Here is a 15,370-nt window from a genome sequence, read left to right on the forward strand (position 1 = left end):
GATGACTTGGTTCAGGCTACGGTAGTAATACATAGTCTTCGCGTTGCATCTATTCTTACATAGATATTTTCCAAAACAATCGGGACCGGTCTTAACTTGCGTACGTCAATAGGTATATTAGTACTACCACGCACTAACTTGGATATATTGGTCTAGTGATAGAGTTGTAATTCCTGCCTATAATGAGGATTGATAGAGGTTGTCCAGCGCAGTTGCAACAATATCTCATAGTACTTTCATTTTCCCTATGTAGGCTATGCTAAACTCGGTGTTTACAATAAAACTCTATTATAAATTGTTTATGCTGCCAATCAGATATGCCTAAGTTTTGAACTTTAATATTAACAACAATTTTGAATACGTCTCTGAAGGCCTATGAAATGGGATATACTTATGTTTCTGGTTTGTTCATTATGTCTGTCTTTTGTCTTATACCGTTAGACAAACAATGCAAATATGTTTTAATAAAAGAAAAAATTAAAAAAAATGCAATTAATGAGGGTAAGTTGAGATATGGCATGCAAGAATACATATGATCTTCGGGTCATGGTAGTAAGTATTTTTCATATTGACGTCTTATCAAAAAATCTTGTCTGCTAGATTTAAATCCCGGATGTTCCACCCGTAGATCCTAAAACTCCCCTAAAATAATCGACCAGACCAAAGAGGCGGTACGTTTTTTGCATAAAATTCGACATTAGGATCGCACGTTGCTCTACAATTCGCAATTCCTCTACAATGAACGACGAACATAGCCTATAATCTTTTCAATTGTGAAAATTTGTGAACTAAGCTAAACTGATTGTTAACATAATAAAAAAAAGTATTTCTTCATATTATAATAAAACTTTCTTTTTAGGAATCATTTATCACTGTCGTTACAATTCCGCAAATTGAATTCACACTTCACATACGAGTAACATGCGCACGACCTGTTTACAGAACTAATAATTCAGTCCTCCCAGGCGCGGTTAACTGAGACGTATCGTTTTGAAACGACTAGTCTATTTGGTATCATTCATCGGTGCACATCACCCATCAAATATATTCTGTAACACATCGATATGAAGATACAAACGTGATATATTTAAATTATTATCGATAAAAAAAATTTAAGCTTAGTTTGTGTGATAAAAATACTCTGTCAGAATTGAAATAGAGAGATATAAATGACGAAGGGTATAGTTGCAATGTCTTTCCACGGGCTTGTATTGGTGGGCGCGATTGCGCTCGCGCTTTGGGCGGCGGGCGTCAGCGCCGGCGCAGCGCGATACGATACCGCGACGCCTTACACTCCACCCTCTGCAAAGTACAAATACATACCGCTACAGTAAGTATCATTTTGTTTAAACGTATTTAATGTAGTGTAATTTTAATTGCAATTTCAGCTTTTTTGTTTACTTGATTGTGTATTAATTGAATGTAGTCAAGGGAATCGTAGTGATATATTGAGTATTTATTTTACGACATTTGAGTTATTTCCTACAGGGTGAATATCCCTATAGGCCTAGATCAGCAAAACTTATAGTTTTTTTGTAGTTCTTTCGTTTAACATTTACAAAACTCAAATATGTCTCCAAAATATTTCGCAAAACATTGTATTAGAGAAATTACTAATTTATAATTTCAGGAGCAATCGTTTATAGTCGAGACCATAATATATAATTCACCCCTGAATTCCTGTTGTAGTTGTGTGTTAAATTGTATTATTAGTACACAACCATTGTAATCTAAAGAAAATCAAAGTTTTTGAAGTCTTGTGAAATGATAAAATTGACCGTTACAAAGACAGCGTTCTTAATACGTCTATTAATGATTGTATCTAAAAAGTTTCAATACATTCTTAAGTTACGGGAATTATTTCGCACTGCAATAATGTTTTAATTATTAAAGTTCCAGCCAAATCGAAGAATCGGCTCCTTCGACCGACGAGCCTGAAGATGAAAACGGGAGTTCACAGAGACCGATATCGGAAGTTGTCCTTACAGTTCTACGCACCGCACTCGATGTTGTAAGGAGAGTCAACAAAAAGCGAGCTGGTACGCGGCTGCTCGCTCCAGGCGCCAATAATACAGCAGTCCAGGTTAGACCATAAATTCGATTTTCAAAATTAGGTGCTCAAATAATGTTTTTAAAATCAAACGTAGAAATAGCATTGGTCATTCCACATACCGCCAAGGCGCCGTATTATGGGATTTATTTGTCATCATAACTTGTGTTGTAGTGACTTACAATGAATTTATAATCTAAGTGCAGCTTACAATTTATAAATTAAAATATAGAAATACGAATGTTTGCTGTTTTGTGTTAGAATAATGGAGATGTGTAAGTCTTAGTTCTTAGACCGACTTACACAAAGCCCTACCGCTAAGAGTATATGTGTGAGTGTTTGTGTAATTCATATCCACTATCTTAAAACATGCATGTCTATGCAAAATTGATACCACCCAAGTCTCAGAATATTCTGAAAGCTTTCTCAAACTATTCCCATTTTACTATGACGTCGAGCTCTTATCTATCGAGACTTCGCATCTTTTAAGCTTTAAGCTTTACTTTTCTCTTTAAGTTTGACATGGAATATTGAAAGGCTATTCTCGGGATGTCTCATAATGAAATGTTATCTTTGATATTAAACTGTAATATTCGATATCTTTACAAACATCTAAAACAATTTTTATATTCAAATTGTTTCATAAATGGTAAAGTTGTTTCGTCCATTATGATTGATGAAAATTTTTTTCTTAAACTTGATATTTAATTGTAGGTACAATTAAATATCAAGTTAAAGAAAAAAATATACGTATTTTTATAAGTTTCATATATTCTTTTTCATTTTGGTATTAATTAAATATTTAGAATATAATTATATTAAAATATTATTCGATGCTTAAACTTGTTAGCATTTTCTTAACCAATTTTTCCGACATTGTCAACATGTGATCTATTTTTTTATAAAATATAATTCAAAAGTATTTATGGTGAAGGCGATAAAATATTAGAAACATTCTTTTAGTCGTAAATTTATGGAACAGGGCCACGGTAACGGTAATCGCTGAACTAGGTGACCGGCGGGACGCTAATTGTCCGTGGCGCGGTTCAAGCGACACCCTTGTTTAGATATGCAATTGTGACAATTTTGCGCTTTTTCTATTAAGATTATCATCTAATTTGTAGTTAGTTTAGAAGTATCTGTGTTACGCGGTCTTTAAGTTTGAGGAAAATTTCCTTAAATTTACTATGAACTGTATACTATTTAGAATTTCTGAATTACTTCTTTTTATCTTTTTTTTTTAAATAAGTGTTTGACGTAAGTTTTAAATTGTAGTTCGCAAGATAAATTGTCACAAAATTCCTTTATCTACTACTAATTTTATTGCGGACCGTCTTAATCAATGTAAAAGGTAAAGTGTAAAGGTGGTTGCATATTTTCACAGAGATTGTCTTCGTCTTTTGAATATCAAAAGACATTACTATTACAGAGCAATGAGCGTGTAATTGTTAGCCCTTTTACAACGGTTGATGCCGATTTTGTTTCAATAGATTATTTCATAAAACAGTTTTTAGGAGAAATGCGAAATGAAGTTAATTGTTTTTGAAGTTTTCTGGTTTTATGTCCTTAATTAACATTATTTTAATATTGCGACGTGAAACGTTATGTTATCGTCTTATTTTTAATGGCTTTTGATTACGGAATTTAAAAAAAAAAGTAAAAATAAGTTTTTCGTAGCTGTTCTGTATCCGTTTCTGTGCCTTATCATTTATTGACTTGAGACTTATGACCTTACTAGTTTGTGTAGTTTTGAAGGTCAAAATTTAAAATAATATGTAAGACTAGAAACTAGAAACTACGCAAAAAGTCTGATTTAAAGTTATAAGTAAAAATCGTTTTCAATTTTATGTAAATGTTTTAAATATTTGAACATAAGCTTAATTTGTGATATTTCAGTTGAGTCGCAGTGACGGTAAAAATCTTACATCAGACAGCGGTCGAGGTTTCGAGGAATATTACGACGAGCACCACTACCATGAGACAACTACCACTGCTAAGCCTATGAAGCAGGGAAGGTACACTGACCCCTGGGCTGGATACTACGACTGGATCATTAATGAAGGTTCCTTCAAATTCTGGAGTGTATTTCAAGTAAGTGTAATAATATATTCAATAATAATATAGATTATAATTCTGTTACGTTCTAAATTTAATAAAATATAGCATAGTACGACACAACTTACCTAGATGTAGCAACGGGCAAAATTCCTAAAACCGATCACATCCGAATTAAGTACGCTATCCCAAATTATCAATATATATTTCTTATGTTAATATGATACAAACGTAATATCTTGCAATATATTATGACTCATATGTTTTAATATATTTGTCAATTTGACACGTCGATTTTCATGCACTTGCTTTCTTGGGTTGAACTAACGTGACGCGAGAATCTATAGCGACCAGTAGGCTCGAATGGCGCGATAGGGAGCTATTTCTATTGTTTGTATAAATCGGCAGTAATCGTTTTTATTGAATTTGCCGATGCTACATCTAAGTTGCATCATACTATACAAGGTTATGGAATTACAACTTTTTAGAACATACTTTTAGTATAAGAACTGTGAGAGCAGCCTGTGAATGTCTTACTAACAGAGAAAGGCCTCTCTTATTAAAGAGTAGAAGGACCTTAGTCAAAAGTTTCAAAATTTCGTCTGAATCATTGGGTATATTTCCAACGTTATCTCATTTCATATAAATTAACTCTTAATTAATAAATTATAAATACAAACACATTAAAAACAAAGAAGATGCATTTGCAAACAAATAAAATCGTGATTGTACATCCTCGTGTTCTATCTACTTAGTCATCTCGACTTCTAAGTGTTTAAAACAGGTTTATAGATTAACTATGAACAAATCTATAACCCGGTTATTTTTTCACTTCAACTAATTAATGCCCAATATTCATAATTGAATTAGAATTATTCGAAAAAAAGTTTTCTGTCGATTAAATTACTTTTATGTATTTTGATATAAATTCTACGATAAACACTTTTTATATGAAAGTACATAGTATATAAAAGGCCAAGAAAGTTAATAAGGCTTTTTTTTATTTAATAATTACAAATATTCCGCAAAAATGAAAAGTACTGTTTCTAATAATAAAGACTTGGACAAATTCGGTCACGGCATCCATAACGAAAGCCTACCCAAACACAGGTGCAATCTTATTCGCTCGCTCATATAATCCTATGGAATAGTAATAAACAGATACATCGTGCTTAAGTGCTGTTCGATGCACGGGAGTTGTTAACTACCTAACATCGACTTGTATTAGGAATCCTAAGCAGAAATCCGTCACTCGAAAGTATTTATAGAACCACAGCCTTACAAGCCGACATATCGACAAAACAATTTACGTTTAAGTTACGCAGAACGTTTCCTTTAACTTAGTTGTAATATTCTCCAACAATAACGGAATAATTTATTATTCTCTGTTATTTATTTATTTAAATGTCGTCTCTTGACAATTATAAGATCATTCAAGATAAATTCGACCTTAAAAGCATTGTAGCGCATCGTACCGAAACAATTATTAGAGTAATTTATGATTTAGCTAAAAAAAACAAGTAATTCGCTTGTTTTACGGCCAAAGTTTGGATAGTTGAAGTCTATGACTTTAACATTGACATAGTTTTGATGACGATTATAATTGTATGGTCTCTAAGGAAGTGTTTAATTCAAGTAACCTTCAGCACGTACAACATTTATGCGTTTTGACGAAATTGTAAGGCATTTACTTCGGTTTACGATATCATCTGATTTAAAATATGCTCAAGTCGAGATTCGGATATCGGAAACAAGCAGTTAATGTAACCGTTGTCAGGGAACGTGATATATTTTTCACGGTCATATTTTAAGTGCTTCTTCTTCTTGTCTTTAAGAGTTTCCTGATTTTTTTATCGCACTAGACACATGGTGAATTGGCATTTAATTGCTAATTCTTATTTTACGTGATTATTATAATCACCCTTTAACATTATTTCACGGCTTAATATTGATGTACAATCGTGTTTCTATTACAAAGAATGGATTATGATTTTTATCATTAAGTATAAATCCTTACATCACGCAGTATATATTGTTTTTTTCCTGTATTAGTTAATTTATATATTAATAACTTTATTGATCTGGTTGTCTCTTTATATCGTCGTACTTATATGTATACTAAGTTCCTTGGGAGGATTAATTACCGGGAGGGTTTAATATAAGTTACTGTTTTTTCTCTCAATTTATTCTAAATAAAAAGTTTGCATTTTTGCAATGTACACAACATTGCAAAAATTGACAAGCATGTAATGGTTCGTTTACATGTGATGTTGATGAAGTTGACAGACTTGTGTTCAGCACTCCGTTTTGAGATAACTATACAAACCTCTTTTGAGATTTACCGCCGAGGCCGAAATTGAGATAAGGGAACATAGTGTTGAGTAAAAGAAATAACCTTAGATAAAATAAATCGCAGTAAAACAAGCAATAAAAATTAATAACGAATCATTGAGTTTCCATGAGTTTATTTTGCATTTATGATTGTGAAGTAAGCGAGGATTATCACGGAACCTTCATGTATCGAATGAGATTCTACCACACGTGTATTCGATAAACCACATATAAGCAGCGTGGTTTAGAGCTTACAATAAGATTAGGAGCTTATTCCAATCTTACTAGTTAGCAGTTATTTAGTAAGACGCATTTCATTTAAATTTTTACAAGGTATTCCTGTATTGACATTTCATTATAAGATGAACCATATTAGTAGAATTTTTCGTTTTGTCAGCGAAGTTAAAATATTTTATTTTTTTAAAGACTAAGATCTTCAATATATTTAAGATCGTCCAAACTTGGATTCTTTGAGAGAGTACTAGCACTCAGCAGTGAGCTCGGCACGTGCGGGTCGTGGTATTGAACTCGGGCGAAGTTTTCCTCTTCTATATATAAAAAAGCATAGATAGCAATTTTATTTTAGAGTTCGGTAATTTGGTACTCGAAACTACTTTTTACATCATGTTCGTATTATTTCAGTTGTACCATTTTTCTTATTATTCAATATTAAATCACGTTGCAAATACTTAGATTTTTTAGTATTTATAGGTTTTTGTATGTAATATAATATATATATATATATATGTAATGTAATATAATATGGACAATGTAGTAAAGAAACACTGATAATGTTAGATGTTTCTAATGTTGTAAATAATTAAATTCTCTTTAAAGTCTTGTACCCGTGCGAAAACGGGGCGGGTCGCTAGTAAAAAAAATGATACAAATTACCATTTGAAGTAACACAAAAAAATAGCTTCGACATTTTTTTAAAATAAATAATACAGGAAATTTATAAACCAGGGAAACACATTCTGTTTTGATTTTCATTTTCTGGAGCATGATCAGTTTATGGATGTATTTTTTTAATAACTACATACTTAAATAATTAGATTAAACTTATTCTTTAATACGTATCTAGAATAAAATAAATAAGATTTTCTTTGTCTTATATTTACATGAATAGAATCGTTGGATGTATCAAGTTCACGTGTCTAGGACAAATACCTTTACGGTATAATTTTGTAATAATTGCATGTTGTTTACTATTATTTACGCGCAGTATTAATTGATTATGAATGGCTCTTAGAGTTACTTCATTCAATAATATAAAATACAAACATAAAACTGCGAATTTTTAGACACGTTTGACTAAACAATTTTGTTTTTTTTTTTTAGCTTTTCACCGCTGCACTGCTTCTCTACGCGTGTTTGTCAGCCATCTACTACGCGAAGTTCAATCCCATAATTCCGGATTACAGCTTAGAATATGACGACTATTTCTTAGAACGCACAGTAGGCAGGAAAGCGAGAAGCGTTGACAGCTCAGAATTGCCATCAGGTCTGAGTTGGATGAATCCAACAACGTTTCAATTTATATTAGACGCGATATCAACACATTATCAAGACTGATAACACACTTACTGTAAGCGTTTAAGTTCTATACGGGGAAACGACTAATAAATAGAATACGTGTTTTTACATATTGATCTTGTTACCCTGTATTGAACTACATACTATTCTGTAAGAAATACATTTGATGAATGGCGTCGGGCGTAGAATGATGATTCGACGCCCGATGTCAAGGTGAAGTGTTTAAAACCTTACGTTACGCTATTTTGATTCGTGTGTCGTGTAAATATTACGAGTATATTTTGTGAATCGTTTCAAAATCGTCGTTTTCCAAGTTTGTTTCTTACAGAAATGCTCCAATGCTTCGAAACGGAGCTGTTGTAAAATTATCTCTATAACGCCTTTTAATTTATTCTTTCTTTCAATTTTACTTGCACAATTGAATTTAAAGATTAATCGAAAGGCTTCTTTATTTCCCAATATTATAATAATGTAGTCTTATAATGTTTTGCTCAATTTTAATTTCTAGTTATTTTTATTTTGGTTGTAATTTATAAAAAATAATTATCGATTTTAATAAAATCAATAATAAAACTAATTATATAATCAAATTATGTTTTTATTTCCATTGAGTATTCAATAATATATGTATTTAAATTGGTAAATGTGAGTAGACAATTTTTAGTTTAATTTGTATGCATTTATTTTGAAACTTTTTATCTACTACATATTCCTATTGTCAATTAACAACCTAACCTAACCTTTTTCTGTCTCGTTGTTCTGGTGACTAGTTTATACGGTTGCGAAACCTAAGGTTCTAGGTTCAATCTGGGAATAAAGTTAATGCATTTTTCTGCAAAGAAATATTCAGCAGCACTCTTTTGTTGCTGCGTCTATAGTTTGTCGGTACTGTCAATGATTTGTGGTATATGATATTTACAACTGGCAAGTTGTAAATATCATATCCTCGTTGAGAATGCCGTAATCGAAAGAAATCTCATGTAACCAATATAAGTTTAATTTAGGATAATGCAAGCAACGATATAAATATGTTAACATTGTAAAAAGGTCTTTAAAATTAGCCGTAAGTGTTTAACATATTAAGTTTGTTAAAAAAATCGGTTTTTTATTAATTTTTGAGTTACGCTTTTTCTCATTTAAGCGCAATGCCTATCATTAATAATAAAAATGACAGTGTTGTCATCGTGATTTCATTTATCGATGTATTTATTGTTGATAATCTTTGTAAAGTAATTCATAATGTGCGCGTCGAGTTGTTTTGTCATGACTTGTGGGCAGTGGTAAGGGGCCGCGTCCAGGGTTCGACGGCCGGACGGACGTCTAGGATACTCACAGGATGTCGCTAGCAATGCCTTCGAACCGTAATACTTGACTATTACAACTTATACTAGAAATTTTAAATACTTATTTCTGTGGAATATGTAATTTAGACGTTTTATTAATTCCCAGACATTATTTTTTTTGTTTTTGGTAAAGGCAAAAGTTACACGATAGAATTCAATTAATTTAATATTTATAGATCGCAATTAATATTTAACGTTTCACAGATATCGTTAATCGATGAACGATCAATTAGGCTATCACGCTTCGGTTTAGCCGCAAATTTCCGTATTTTTGCGGTTTTCTATAACTTAGTATTAAGGCGACTCCGTTATGTTCGAGAGGTTTTACTCATCGAGCCACACTTATGTGGTGTGCATCTCCCCGCGGCCGGGTTGGCGCACCAGTTCAATGTTCAAACTCTGCGCAGGCGCACACCCCACGAGGCAGTAACAACGCGCGGTAGTCTGACGCGTTTCAAACACGACACTAGTATACGATCTAACTGGCACACAAACATTTTGTATGAACAAACAAACGAACTAGTTAGTGAACTGTGTTTGTTTAAACCTATATTAAACTGTTTGTTTAGGAGTTTGGTGAACTCTTCCATTATTGAGGTGAGTGTTATTTTAAAATAAAAAAATAAATTTAAAAATAATGTAGAGTTTAAAAAGTAGTAAGTCTCATTCTATAGCGATAATTATCATTTAAGCAATGTTGTTATTGTGGTTATAAATTCAGTTGATATTGAATAAAGCTTAAAAATAATTTCCACATTTTATGCATGACCGCAAAGTTAGGCCTTTCATATCTAACTGAATGTCAAAAATTTCAGGAATTAGTTATATAAATAAATCTCTGTAATCGTAAAATACAATTCTGTTACAATATAGTATTTTTTATTTTATATGCTGACATAGTTATAGTGATGTTATTTATTTCTATTGAAAAGACATCAACGCCGTTTATCCTGAGTCGTTACAGGCTGGAATCGATACACGATATCGAACCTGTTTCTATGCGTATAATTAATCCACGCGATAATCACACATGTGCATGTTATATAACAGGTTTTAAAACTTATTATGAAATAAAAAAGAATAGTTAGTAAAATTAACAGTTCATGGTTCGAGCGAAGTGTTTAAATAAAATTGATATTGGTTATTTTTTTTTTAGCGTGAGAATTTTAAATTACATTCATGTCTGAGATAATTTGAACAAAAAAACTTAATAATTTAAGTATTTTGAATCTGTATAGAGAATTTTTAATAAACAGCCACGTTTAAATATTTATTTATTTTTTAAATAAGCTGACGCAATCTCTTTTTGTATTGTTCTTGAAAATCCCGCCAAAAATGTTAAACCATAATTTAAATATGCATTGAAACAGTTAAAATAACATAAGTAAGACGTACTATGTTCTTTAGTAGAACAATATAATACCGTTATGGCATACGATATAAGTTATAACAATTAATAAACCGGTTAATTTTATTTCATCCGGTGAGTCATACACGAGCTTATTTTGTCCGGTTCAGATGCAATTTAAGCGCTTAGACTAATGATGTAAATAAATAAATACTTGTTTTTATTTTAATGCGTTTATTATTAAATATTAACGATTGATATCTAACGCGCCTTTAAACATATTGAATCTAAATTTATTTATACCTTTATTATGCTTTAGATAATCTACTTGAGTGAATCTTGATTTACTTAATTCCAACCATAAACTCTTAATAGTGATATTATGTAGGAAATAGTTATTAGTATGTAGCTCCCATGAAATCTATAATTCGATGGTTTGTTTATATTTTTTCCTAGCTCCGTTGGAATAGGCTATTACTACACTACTAATTATTATTACACTACTGACTATTATACATTTCTTAGTATCTCTTACTATTAATAGCTACTTGTATTAACTATGAATGTATCTTAATAATAGGTTGGGGAAAAAGTTTCTTCGTATTTAATATGAAAATTCAAAAAGTTTTTTTTATAGTTTATTTACATTTGACTAAAGTATGTAGGTGCCATTTTGTTCCATAACTTTTGGCCATCTTGTTGGTAGTGACATGATCCCATTGCTGTAAAAAATTTGGGGCTTCTGATCGAAAAACTGCGACAAGTGGTTTTGGCAGTCCTCTCGTGATGTTAACCTGACACTGCCTAAGGAATTCTGCAGAGACCGAAACAGATGAAAATCTGAAGGTGCAAGGTCAGGACTATACGGCGGATGCATTAATACCTCCCAGCCAAACTCTCGTAATTTTTGTTGAGTGGCTAAAGATGTGTGAGGTCTAGCGTTGTCATAGTGAAAAACCACACCCCTTCTGTTGATCAATTCTGGCCGCTTTCTCTCAATTTCTTGCTTCAATCTCATCAATTGTTCGCAATACAGTTCTGAATCGATGGTCCTGCCGGGCGGTAACAGCTCATAATGAATGATGCCCTTCCAATCCCACCATACACACAGCATTACCTTGTTGCGAGTTAATCCGGGTTTTGCCACAGTCCGTGAAGCTTGACCGGCCTTTGACCACGATCTTTTTCGCACGTTCTTGTCGTATGTGATCCACTTTTCATCACCAGTTATCAGCTTCTTCAAAAATGGTTCGGTTTCATTACGTCGTAATAAAGAATTACAAATGAGTACACGGTTCATTAGGTTTCTTTCAGTGAGTTCATGAGGCACCCATATATCGAGCTTTTTTGTGTACCCAGCTTTATTCAAATGAGTCAAAACCGTTTTGTGGTCAATTGCCAGTTCTTCAGCTACATCGTAACTACTAATATGTCGATATTGTGCCACTTTTTCAAAAATGGCATCAATTTTGTCCGTAACAGGGCGAGCGAGATGCATCTTTGATATCAAAATTTCCGGCTTAAAAACGCTTAAACCAAACTTGCGCTACTCTCACAGATACTGCATTAGGTCCATAAACATCTCAAATTTTTTTCGCGGCTTGAGTTGCATTTTTACCTTTTTTATAGTAAAATTTTAAAATGTATCGAATTTCTTCTTTAGATTCACTCATTTTAACAACAACAAAAACAAATGAAAATCACACAAATTCCTAATTTGAATTTGGAAGTACCTTCTTTAAAATTAAAACTTTTTAATAATACCAAAACCAGCCAGATACAAATGGTATAGCCAAAGAGATTTTATTACAAGTTCATACATACTATATGCGAAAAGACTTTTTCCCCAACCTAATAATAAAATAGTTACTTAAGATTTTTAAGGTCTGATCTTGTTGGTGATGCCTCTGAATTGTTTGACATTGCAGTAAAAAAAGTTATAACAAATACTATAATACATGTGACGTATCAAAATAAACCAGACGTTGGTTGGACTATATATTTGATTTAAAAATAGACATAACAAGATCGTTTTAATAGAACAAGGAATGAATTTAATGCAACGATTAGTAACAAAACGTTGATTAAATTAATTTATTATTAACAATATTATTGTAAATATAAAGCCACCTGTTCCGATGTAGATTCTACTCGGAAGAATCAGCACGACACTCAATGGTCTTTCTCTGATCTAATTAACTGTCCCGATAAAACATCTGTACGTTCAATAATTTAAATTCACTTATCTTGCATTTCGTTCTAGTTCTCTGAACTAGATTTTAATGTCACAAACGTTTTCTTACATTTATTATAATGAATAATTATATTCCTCGTAAGGATATCCTGTGTTCGAATTTCGGAACACCTCAATAGAATTAGTAACACAGTATGCATCTAATATTAACACTGCAAATTATAAAGTAATAATCATTTAATTAATAGACTCGGTACACGTAAAACTAAGCGTAGTATGTGATGGTTCAGATTTTATTTAACCATCATAATTTGTCTACGTTTTAATTTATTGTTTTAGGTGATTTGTGTAAAGAAATAACCTTCACGAGACATTAGATATTTCAGAAACATAGTACACTTTTTAATCCATTTAAATTCTGATACAAATACTAAAATCCCATTAGTGTTGTATCTCATGCAATGTGTCTTTTATTCAATCTTAAAAGTACAATTTTATCAAAAGGGTTAATTTAATGTTTAATCACGCGGTGCCATTCAAATGTCCAATTCAATATTGAAAGAAAATAAGTCCCAAGCCTGTGGCCGTCTCTTGTTATCACCGACCTTTGCGAGAGAAATTCTTAAGTTTTTTTTATTCGTTTTTAAATGTACGTAAAAGGGACGGAATAATCTCGAAGTAAAAATGTTTGTTATTATTTTTTATCTTAAGAGTTTGTTTTAATAACTCAGATATTATTTGATACATGGACGCCGAACATTGATATTTCATTGATCATTATTGAGTCGAGGTGCCTTAATAAACAGAACACCCCCTGTGTTCCTAACCGTCAGTATCTTCATTCGGTCCAAATGCCACAAAATTTCATGTGCTTCATTTTTTCATGAACAGCTCATAACGCGGCTTTTATCCGTGGAAACAGGAAACATTGAGGGAAAACCTGCATGCATCGTATGATAGTTCTTCATAATTCGGCTCTTGGTTTGCCGTAACGGAAACCATTGTGAGAAAACCTGCTTGATATTTTACCTTATCCATTGAATCGTTATTCGCGTGGTGGAATAAGGTGAAAACAATTTTCTTAAGAGAACATCAGGTATTTGGTCAGTAGTCGGAGTTTACTGCATTTAAAAAAAATTACAAAATCACAACACGTAATATTTTGAACATTTGGTATTTAACTATTTGTAAACCGCCACTAAAAAGTTTAAGGCAACAAAATACAATTTACGTTATACTAATAAAATGTAAATAGATTATATATTATATAGATCAATATGTTGTTCATGATCGTATTATTGCTACAATGACAGATGCATTCATGCATCATTAACTGTAAATGAATTCTAGACACAATAAGTTACCCATGACGTAAGAGAAAAAGTTCTGTCGATATTATGAAATAGGGAGATGGTATTGAACTACGGAGAAGGTATTTTATGAAGCGGTTGGCATTAACATTGAATGGGAACTGTTATGCCACGTAATGCCCGTTGAACTTGGGCTGCTTTGTCAGCAAAATTTTGTAAGCGCTCGTTTCTAAGCTATTACTTATTTACAATACATTGCTGGTTTCATTTGCTGAACTTTAGAATCACGTATTTAATTGGATAAGTTTTTGTTTTTTATTAATTTAATTAAATGCGATTTGAATCGGAAGCGTTTCATTAACTTAATTAATTAATAATAGTTTATTAAGAGTAGTTTGATGGTAATGTGAGATGATGTTTTGGTACCTCATTTACACTTTACAATATTATAATATATATATAAAATATGTGATTTTTTTCTTCAGGGTTGGAAATATACAACAATACAATTACTATTTGAAGTAAAGTAGAAATGACTTTAGACTCATACTCGTTTCCTCACGATGTTTTCTTTGAATGCCGGCATTGCTCAGTGATTAAATACGTGAATCTTGTCTGATAATTGCGATTTTTTATGTGTTTGAAATCATGCATGTGTCTAATTTTATGGAAATGCTTTTACATGTATATCTTCTAATGGACTCGTAAAGGAACTCCTTGGTGGAATAAGCTACAAAACCTCCTCAAAAAGGAGACGAGAGCTTAGCCCTGGGACATTTACAAATATAAAATAAATATGTGGAAGATGTACAATGGTAGATCTTATTGGTTTTTCCAGATTTTAAAGTCATAGGAAGAAAATAAATGTAATAATAATAAGGATACCATTTGAATGATACGAACGAAATATATTAACATATTCATAGAGAATATTGATGTTTACAAAAACCCTATAACTAGCTAAATCAAATGTTTTAAACGCTTTTTATAGATTACTTTTTTCAATTAAAACATCCATTTTAAATAAGATTCGCCATAAAATTTAATGATGTTATATTTATGCGAATAATATTTTATTTTAATTAATATGAGATATGTGTTATTATTACTTCATATAATCTCATGTAATTAGATTTCAATTTTAATTAATAAATTCAATTGGATTAAGTTTCCTAATTATGATATATTTAATTAGCGTGCAAA

The 15,370-nt window shown here is 31.7% G+C and overlaps 2 protein-coding genes across 4 annotated transcripts in view; both read left to right on the forward strand.

The window, feature by feature from the left end:
* Positions 1–1,164: 1,164 nt before the first annotated feature.
* On the forward strand, positions 1,165–8,011 carry LOC124542235. Its single transcript, XM_047120222.1, has 4 exons — positions 1,165–1,330; positions 1,900–2,083; positions 3,947–4,141; positions 7,778–8,011. The coding sequence occupies exons 1-4, from the start codon at positions 1,170–1,172 to the stop codon at positions 8,009–8,011; spliced, it is 774 nt and encodes a 257-aa protein (XP_046976178.1). The 5' UTR covers positions 1,165–1,169.
* A 1,665-nt stretch (positions 8,012–9,676) lies between these two features.
* LOC124532069 overlaps positions 9,677–15,370 on the forward strand; it is a 51,365-nt gene continuing 45,671 nt past the window's right edge. For all 3 annotated transcript variants that reach the window (XR_006966621.1, XM_047106710.1, XM_047106721.1), the window contains exon 1: positions 9,677–9,912. The gene's annotated coding sequence lies outside the window, so the exon portion shown is untranslated. The remainder of the gene's footprint in view (positions 9,913–15,370) is intronic.

This window comes from Vanessa cardui, chromosome 1, assembly GCF_905220365.1.
Source record: "Vanessa cardui chromosome 1, ilVanCard2.1, whole genome shotgun sequence".
In the NCBI taxonomy this organism is placed as follows: Eukaryota; Metazoa; Arthropoda; class Insecta; order Lepidoptera; family Nymphalidae; genus Vanessa; species Vanessa cardui.

Excerpts from the sequence above, each read along its gene's own strand:
- LOC124542235 (XM_047120222.1), top strand. The coding sequence starts at position 1,170 with ATGACGAAGGGTATAGTTGCAATGTCTTTCCACGGGCTTGTATTGGTG. Across the intron at positions 2,084-3,946 it reads CCAATAATACAGCAGTCCAG|TTGAGTCGCAGTGACGGTAA; the intron begins GTTAGACCATAA and ends GTGATATTTCAG. Across the intron at positions 4,142-7,777 it reads AATTCTGGAGTGTATTTCAA|CTTTTCACCGCTGCACTGCT; the intron begins GTAAGTGTAATA and ends TTTTTTTTTTAG.